The sequence below is a fragment of the Macrobrachium rosenbergii genome, chromosome 3, assembly GCF_040412425.1.
Source record: "Macrobrachium rosenbergii isolate ZJJX-2024 chromosome 3, ASM4041242v1, whole genome shotgun sequence".
Lineage (NCBI taxonomy): Eukaryota > Metazoa > Arthropoda > Malacostraca > Decapoda > Palaemonidae > Macrobrachium > Macrobrachium rosenbergii.
Window position 1 is genome coordinate 79,504,971 of NC_089743.1, and position 10,000 is coordinate 79,514,970.

The 10,000-nt window shown below is 35.8% G+C and overlaps 1 protein-coding gene across 1 annotated transcript in view; it reads left to right on the forward strand.

Annotated features, from left to right (window-relative positions):
* Window positions 1–10,000, forward strand: part of LOC136851610 (atrial natriuretic peptide receptor 1-like) — a 524,376-nt gene that overhangs the window by 132,849 nt on the left and 381,527 nt on the right. The window contains exons 6-7 of the mRNA XM_067125948.1: window positions 3,678–3,798; window positions 3,886–4,173. Coding sequence (XP_066982049.1) covers window positions 3,678–3,798; window positions 3,886–4,173 — 409 coding nt within the window. The remainder of the gene's footprint in view (window positions 1–3,677; window positions 3,799–3,885; window positions 4,174–10,000) is intronic.

Sequence of the window (10,000 nt, forward strand, 5' to 3'; positions counted from 1 at the left end):
TTAGCAACGGGACCTAATATTGTGGAATCCGAACCATTATAACGAGAAATGAATTTCTATCACCAGAAATAATTTCTTCTAACTCTTCATCAGCCGGCGGCGGAATCGAACTCCAGCCCATCGAATGACGGTCTGAAGCTCAACCAACTCGCCAACAAAGGGCTATATATATATAATATGTATGTATGTATACATATATATGTATATATACATATATATATAATATATGTATATGTATATATATATATATTGTATGTATATATATGTATACATGTATCTACATATATATGTATATATAATGTATATGTATATACTGTATATGTGTATATAAAATGTGAGTGTGTTCAACATGAGCTGTTTCATTAGGAAAGAAGTAAATCTAGAGAAAAACCAACGCAATACCCACCACCACATTCATGCATAACTGCTGAATTGTGGATGAACCTGAAGTGCAAGCTTAAGTTAGCCACTCCATATACCTATACAGATGGCTCATCAACAACAAACCAAACTCCTTCTACGCATACTACACCATCCTTTGCACACACCCTAATACGTTTTTTCTTTACTTATTCTATGCCCGTTTTTCTGATCCAACGAACATCGTTTACATTTTCTTAAAAGTATCTAAACAAATAAACAGCTTCCATTTCTCCACCGCCCTTGTTAAGAGTCATTGACCCTTCTTTCTAGTTTCTATTCACATTCACGCCCTTATTCTTACTCACATTTAATTTCTTGCAAACACTCCCAAACTTACTAATTTCTTCAGTTTCCCCTCACTATCCACAGTCATCACTGCAATGAAAATGTCAGCCATACAGCACACCATTCATGTCTTATTGTATTATCCCAAAATTTTACACGTATAAGTATTCTTGTTCATCTGAGGTTTGCCTCGCCTCAGCCCTAACGATTATGGACAGCCTTGGAGAAATAAAACACTCTTCACTTAGAATCCGCTTGTACATCAAGCCAGTAATTCTTTTATCTACCCATCCTAAAGTTTGTATCGCTTGGGTCTCGAATGCTCTCAGCAACATCAATATCTTCTGTACCTTACATCCTCAGCGCCCTCAGCATTACCTGTTTCTTCTGCCTCACCTTCCTGTGTCCATGTATACCACATACACAGCTTTCCCTTTTGCTTGCAGAGTTATCACGTGAATATTTCATAACAAAATCTTAAGCTACTCTGCTTCACCTAAACCACACTGTTTTTCCCTTACAAGTCTTTTTACCATCTATCTAGGTTTCTCAGTAAAATACACACTGCAAACATACCCTGAATATACTAAATAATGAATGCTAAGCCCTATCTTTCTTATATTCCTATCTGGTTTTTTTTTACATTTATTTATTGAAACCATTTTCCTGCCACCTGTTCTTTGGAACCTCTCCGTTACCCAGACGTGCTTCAAAAAGCTGGATTGTGATAGAAGTAACAAAAATGTCATGCCTGCCACAAACCTTGATTACCTGGACATAATGTCTCCCACATTCATAATAGCTCTAAAGAGAAGCTGGGCGCTCTTTCCTAATATACACTGCCATCGCCCTTGCCTTAAGAATGGTAGTATGTTCAAGTAGTTACGTTTTCTAGAAGCTTTGAAAGAAAATCTCAGATAAATGGTTCATTCGAGAAACCATTGTTTCTCACTGTCAGGAGGCAGGTAAAAGGTCACTAATGTTATCTTGTAGTCGACGAATATTTCAGTACACTCGGAAACCACAATCTCCGATTCACCTAGGTCGTGCTCCGAGTTTATGAGCGGGGCCTTTCTGGACGGCGGGCAACGCCAACTATCACGGATTGAAACACACTCGAACACCTTTTGAACTCTTCCCGATTTTGCTTTTTTTTTTGTGTGTGTGTTTTTTTTTATGATTTTGCTGCATATAATGCAGAGCAGTCATGGTATGATTATATAGACAACACTAGTGTTGAATTCTACAACCTGTATAATATCGAAAAGAAGAAAAAAAATGCTGAAACTGCCGGGTTGTAGTTAGGAAAGGGGGAGGGAGGGAGGGTACAATCTGTCCGTAAGGCCCGCTCATAAACTCGGAGGCACGACTTGGTGGGTCGAGACGGTTTCAAGTGTACATCAAACGACACGGTCGAGATCTATAGCGCACAAGCTCCAGGATTTTGCCAGTATCACCAGCAAATTAACCAGAATAAATATTCAAATTCAAAATTTTACATCATACTTGAAAGCAAACTCTACAGTAATGATAACAATGACGATTGCAAATTGAATAAGTGCGTAATCAGTGTCCTCTCTCTTTAAAGTTCTTGTTCACCTTCTCCCTTCTATTTTTACTTTCACTTCCTTCATGACTACCTGTCCATCCCCCGGTATACCTGCACATGACCTCTTCTGCCATGCAGTTGCGCCTCAGATATCTTCTTACTCTTTCTTTCACTAATTCTGTAATTTATTCATCCTGCTTCTTACCTCCCATTCCAAGGTGAACGTTACTAGTTTTTCCTGTAACACATCATGTAATTTAAAAAAAAAAACTATCTAATCATTGTACGCATTTGTAAATTAAGAAAACCTCACTCTCTTTAATATATATAGTATAAGAAGCCATTATCTTGGCAGCGGATGGCCTCTGAAAGTGTTATCCTTTTAGTTTATCTAAAGATTTTTGGGATGAGGCTCGTAGCCCCAAGCCATGGCAAATGTCGCAAAATGAGGTTCGTGCAATCGAGCTGTCTAAAGCAATTTTATTGTTGAATCTGTTGATTTAGGCCCTTAGAAGTTCAAAAGTGGATGTTGGTGTTTTTTTTTTTTTTTTTTTGCATCTCATCTTCCATATTTGGCAGGCTGCTAAAGTTCGATCCCAGTCCCCATAGGGTGAAAATTAGACTTAATTGAATATGGTCATCTTATATATCGTTTGCAAGGTTATATTGAGCTGATCATTTTTTTACAAAGGAACTATGGCTAAATTTTTCATGGTTCTTGAGTAATTCACAATTTTTTTCTTGAATTTATGGTTGAAAAAATGGCTGAAAGTAGGATTGTAAAACGACATTTTTTTCCTTGTGTAGAAATAGCGATTTCACAATGTTATAAATAACCATAACAATCTCCTCGATCAGTTAAGTCAGTCAGAAATATTCAGCAGCTTACAAGAGTTGGATAGCCAAGCCAAGTTTCTGCAAGGTTACGTGAGAATGTATCAAATACTTCTGTTCACGCAAACTACTCGTCAGAGTAATTGGACTTTGGATTTATCGTCATTGGAACTAATGATACCGTACTTTTTTTCACACGATCTTCACAATTATGCTCGAACAATGCCCGTATACTTAGCTCAAATGCATGCCGTGAAAGTAAGTCATCCTGATATCTGAGAGTTTTTGCTTGATGGAAACTTCAGTGTAAACAAAGGTGGATCATCTTTCAGTTCTATTGCAGCAGATCACGACACTGAGCAAGAAAATCGAGCATTGAAAGTTGTTGATGGTGTAAAGGGACTGTTTCTCCCCATCGTTTTAGTCTTGTTGCCCCAGGGTTGAACAGGATATGTCGATGAATGACATAAAGTCTGAACGTACCTTGCATTACCAGCTGACCGGCACAATGAACATGCGAATCTTCAACAATGTTTCTAAACTGATTGTAAACTAGAAGCTAACGATGTGTCTTTTTGTGAGTCAGGTGGTTTACAACATAACGACCAAAAAAGTCTGGGGAGAAAGAGCTAAAGAAGATATTTTGAGTCAAGTGCAGATTGGCTATGACATGCACAATCAATTCATGGAAGTGCGAATATTTGGAGGCAAGAATGTTTGGGATAGCATGAACTGGACTTGGCAAAATTGATTGGAGAGCATGAGTTCTCAGTCATTCCACACTCACTATTCAGCAATGATGGGTAAACCTTATTCCAGCGCAGGCAAATGCAAGTTGATGGATCTTATTGAAGAGAGAGCTCAAGGGACTGAGGTACAGATAAACTTGACACAAACTCACTCTATAACACGAGTCATATTCATTGGTGGTATGGCTGTCTTGAATAAAATCAACATTAGCAGTGACATCAAGATATGTGCAGAACTTAAATCAGTCTTCACAAGCAAAGTACCTGTTGAAATCTTTGTATCTGGCGAGGACCGACTAGTATTTGATCGGTACAAAGAAGGATCAGGAAAAGGTGAAATATTCAACACCACTGTATGGGTTGAAATGAAAACTCTCTTGTGTCATCATCAAACAAAAGCAGATTTAACAGCTTATTTGGCTGATTTCTGTACCAAAGCTTTAGCTAACCACGAGAGATATGTTGTTGTGTATGATACAAAATGTGTCCCCAGTATACCAGAGTATCCTGATCATTTGCGTACCCACAACCAAGAAGAAGCAGGCAAAACATGTTACTGATGTAGATCCCTTCACAGAACCTGTCATTCTTTCACCTGATACCGATGTGTTTCTGCCGTTGATTCACTTTCATCCTAAACTTTGTACCGGCACAGCATTTAGAACAATCGCTGGTGCAGACATACGCAATATCAGTATTCATAAAGTATATGAGGCACTTGGGTCTGATCATGCAGAAGCTATAATTGGTTTTCAAGTTTTCACTGGTTGTGATCAGATAAGCTGTTTCTACGGCAAGTCTAAAAAGGCATGCTATCGCATATTCTCTAATTATACTGTCGAAGTTTTGCAACCCTTCTTAATCAAAATTTTGACATGTTTGACAGATTCATTCCTCAGTTGTATTGCAAGTCGCAACCCATCCAGTTACTGACATTCGTCTCCTTCGATACCATCTCTTCAGCAAATAGCAGAAGAGTGTTGAGGAAGTCGCACCAACAAAAGGAGCACTTTATCAGCGAATATTACGCTGCTATTATGTCACCTATATCTTGAAACAAGCTCTTGAACCCACACTTTGCTTACCAGAACCTACTCAATGATGGTTTGTCCATCAGATGGTAGATTGATGGCCAAATACCACAGACAGTGTTCCAGCTCAGCTTCTAATTGAGCTCACAATGTGCCAGCTGTACCGCAATTAATTGTACTGCCAACAGATGCAAATGCAGAAGTACAACGTGGTTCGTACTGAGTCTTTATGCATCATGAAGGGTGGAAATGAGGAACAGGATCAATACATGGTCAGAGGCCATTTTAAGCGATGATGATGATGATTACTAACCGTAGGCCTACTCATATCTTTGCACAACCAATATAATACTTTATTCCATAGAGACAGTTGTTCTTTCAGGCTATAACATACTGTATGTTCAAAGCTAAGAGGAAACTTATCTAATGCATTGCTATTCCTCAAAATTAGATTTGTAAAGGCTAATTTTTTTGGACCTTTATACCTCGCAGTTTGCCTGCTTAAAGTAATTATTGGTTATTCAGGAAAGTTATATGACGTTTCTTAAGCAATTTCAGTAATTTAGTCATTTTAAAGGTTGCTAGTAAATGGTTAAATGTCAAATTTGTTGGTATAGATTCAGTAACAACAAAATATCAAGCTAAATTTCCTGTAAATCATTGTATTTCAGAGCATATTTCTTATCGGTAGATCTTAGATAAATAAATTGTTCTTAATTTGAAAACATCATTTCTGACCACCTGTTTGGAAATGGATTCAGTTTATTCGAGCTTTCCAAAAATTCCTCTTATGATTATACTGTATTTGGTTAGTCAAAATTTTGAATATGGGGTCTAAACCAAATTTGTAATTGGCGCCAAATTTGGTAAAGTTGTGGAAAAAATGCCAACAACCATTTTTGTACTTTTTGATGTCGAAATTGACTGAATCAATCAAAAAATCACTTTAGACAGCTCGATCACACGAAATGACAATTGGCCCTCCCCCTACCATGACGGCTTATGTGTGTTCGTCATTCATTCTAGTACTGACCACAACCTAAGTTGCTTAACTTTGCTGATCGGACGACTAGTAATAAAACCCAACGTGGTATACAATCAGTGATCGCTGGGAAATTACTGTTTAACAGATGTAAGTAAAAGTTCCTCGGTATAAAGATTTCAAGCTAGTTTTTGTTCGACTTCAAGCAGTTTTTACAACCACCCCCGGCTCAAAACTACTGTTGTTTTTATTGGTCGTTATCAGTTTTCTCTCCGCTTGAAGAGGGAATTTTCCGATAGGAATATTTTTCTCGCCGATTAAATTCCTGTGATTCTTCTCAGTGTTTCTATTCCTTTTGTTGCATGCCAGTTTTTTTTTTTCCTTTGGCTCCTTTGACGATCCGGTTTTAGATTTCATGACATTTTACAGTTTTCTTTCTTTTTCAGTGAGAAGTGATGTGGCCTTCATTATTTTTTCTCATTCTTGAAGTCCAGTTTAGACAATGTTGGCGATAATTGATTTGGAAATACCTACATAATGTGTGATTTTGGGCGTCATGTTTTTGCATCTACTATATCTACTTATGCTCATTGCATTATTATTATTCTTGTCTCAATAAAGCACAAGAAAAACTATTTTATTTTTATGGTAGATAAAGTATCACCGTTACTGTCATCTTCGCTGCTCTGCACATAAGGTACCAAACGCTTGCAGAGAAGACTGGCCTCCAGAAAATTGCATTAAATATGGATTATGGAATGCCAGTAAAAATTTTTCTTATTTTGGCTGTTTTTCTGCCGGCATGTTTTAATTATTTACTGTTTCCCTTTCATTGCAACTTTTGAGTTTTATAAGTACAAATGCTTACTATTTATACTTAGTTTTGTATGTGTTGGTTTTATATATAATGTTCTTCATTTTTAGCTGTTTGCCAGTATTGCAGTACATGTACTCTTGGATTTACTAGAAACGAGAGAGAGAGAATCTTACCCAATAATCTGTTATACTGTAAATAGTTTCACTCTGATACAGTGAGGTTTACCTCGTCTTGACCCTCTTCTTATCAATTATATGATGAATATTCCATTTATGCACTTACTTCTTCTACGCTCTCTCTCTCTCTCTCTCTCTCTCTCTCTCTCTCTTCTCTCTTTCTCTCTCTCTCTCTCTCTCTCTCTCTTCACAGACACCATCTGCGGCTCACAATAATCATTCAGATACTAGGAATGTGATTCACTTCTACCCTCCAACCAGGGCAAATTTGGATTTTCTGGGATCAGAATAATATCTATAAACAAATAAAGCCCTTGCATATGCAGATATACATACACACACACACACACACACACACACATATATATGTATATATATATATATATATATATATATATATATATATATAATATGTATATATATATGCCATTTGTCTGTGTCCATGTGTCCGTAATTTGTGTAATAAACATCCTGAAGAAAAAATTGGGCGTTTATTTTGCTCCATAATTTCCTGAATAGATGTTCTTTCCATGAATATGTAAAAAGTGCTGCGTGAATGGAGTGGATGAGTTACTGAACGAATTTTCTTAATACCGGGAGGCGAAGTGGTGCATTTAAGAGAGAATTAAGAGAGGCGCAGTGAGCCTCCTGTGTGAGTGTATGAGGCGACTCTTGTTGTGGAAACGTTTTACATAAGCATTTGATATTTTATCAGCAGTTCAAATTATGAAATCGGATCCAGTATATATATATATATATATATATATATATATATATATATATATATATATATATATATATACATAATATGTATATACACAGAGGAAGACATGATATATTTATGCTCTATATATATATAAGTAAATATATATAAAATCAGACTATCATTTATAATAAATTACCTTTTAAGTTACTGAGAAAACGATTGTTGTAATATATCATATTTAGAAACGATTTGAATGAATTTTCCCAGCTGTCCACCTCGAATATCAACTTTTGAAAATGAAATAACTTCAAATACTGAGACAATTGTTACTTCCAGACTTTTTTATACCAGCTCAATAAATTTCTGAATGATAAATCCTCTTCAAATACCTACAGTTCCAGGCTGACATTTTCGGTCTCCTGCGATCCACGATAAGTCTTTTTACAACAGGAATAACCTAATCGGGGTTGTGCACCTGCCATTAATTGTCTTGATCGAGGCAACTTTAGAGATCAAATCATTATTCGGATTCGAAGACAAAATTCGCTCTGCCCAGAGCATAGCTACATTACGTTGCCCTGATGTAGTCCACATGACCCTCCTGCCTTACTGAAAGTGCAATTTTGTTGGGGGCTATTGCCGTTGTTATTTTTCCAGAGTTTGCAAATTTGTCTTCATTCATCCGTTTTTATCATTCTTGCGCGAAAGTCTTTTTGTCCTGATTTTTTGAATCGAAGTTTTGCTACTAGTACTGCATTGAATAACCAAACTACCTCAACTTGTTCGTTTAGTTTATATATATGTCACTTACTATACTACAAACGATACCTGGTCTTCTTTTATCTATATGTAAACTTTTTTTTTTAGTATTTTGATTGTACTGTATTCTGTTTTATATTTATATTTTATATTCCAGCTTGATAATGAGATATGTCTTGATATAAAGTTAATATATATCTTCCTCTGCCCTGTCCTGTTTTGTGGTTGATAGTAGCCATATATATATATATACTGTATTTATATATGTAAAATAAATTTCATAGCTCATATATATATATATATATAGTCTTTTCTGTTCCATACGGTATTGTGTATATTATATTCTAATTATATATATATATATATATATATATATATATATAATTCTTCTTCTTCTTTTTTTAACGTGCGATTTATTCCCATTTTTTTTTGAAAGAGGTTCATAGCACGACATTTTTTCCAGCTGAAATTGGATCTTTTATTTGGCTTTGGGGTATGTGAAGTTGAAAGGGTCTCGATCAGCTGCCCTGAGTGGCTATCCCGAGACCCGGTATGCGGATTCGATGGTTTCCCAGAGTATCACGGAAACCACCAACGCCCTTTCTTCCCAGATTTGAGAAGTTATTGCGCGGGTATTTTTAAGCGACTTTTATTTCGATTGATCTGTTTTGAGATGTTTGCAATGACTTTGTCTGATTTTGAGTCGAAGTGTTGTTTGTGTTATTTGTTTTGTGTATGTATTTAGTCTGCTAACATCCATTTGCTATTATATAAATAAACCTATATATTGATTACATATATAATTTAGGATATCTACTGTATTTGATATATGTAAATAAATCTGCCTCTGATCAGTCAGACTGAAACCTAGGTTTGTCCACGCCACGGGCTGTGTGTTATTTCTACGATATATATATAAGCTGCTGCTGTATATATACTGATATATCGATATATATATATATATATATTTTATATATATATATAATACGCAATGTATGTGTTTTTCCCCAGTGCCAGAGCAATGAGATCACAGTTATAAGACCAGTGGTTCGTGATTGGCCTACTGCCAGCAAATGACCAAGCTGTGAATGGGTACCAGTGGCACCAGGGAGTAAAGAAAGAACATAGGGTTAGTAACTTTATCTCTAGAGATTTACAGAGAGTCGGAAGACTTTATACTTCCGAATTCACTCAAAATGTTTTCGATTTTCATATGGAAAATACTTTTAGTCTTTATTCGCGAATCAATTTGGTTTCATAAATGACGTTAAATAGACTTTTCTAGTTTGCTTTAACAGTTTTGATACGTAAGCAGCAAATAAAGGTGCTCCATTTTCATCAGAGTGCTTGAAAACAAGGAACATAGTAAAATATAGTAGGAAAAAACAAATTGAAGTCATAAATATAAGTAGAAAAAGAAATTGAAACTAAAATAGTAGAAAAAAGAAAATATAAATAAAAAGTAAAAAGCTGTACGAGTTTGAACAATCGGTAGATTCAAAGAAAGGGAAATTTAAGAACTATCAATACCAGACGGATCAGAGAAACATCACTGTCAAAGAGATTACTAGACAGCGGATACAGAACAACCAAGCCCCCCAAAAATATACATTTGCAAATAATTATTTCAAGATAAGATTGAGATAAAGGACAAGAAAAATGTCGAAGGAAGAAAAGCGAAATCTTTCA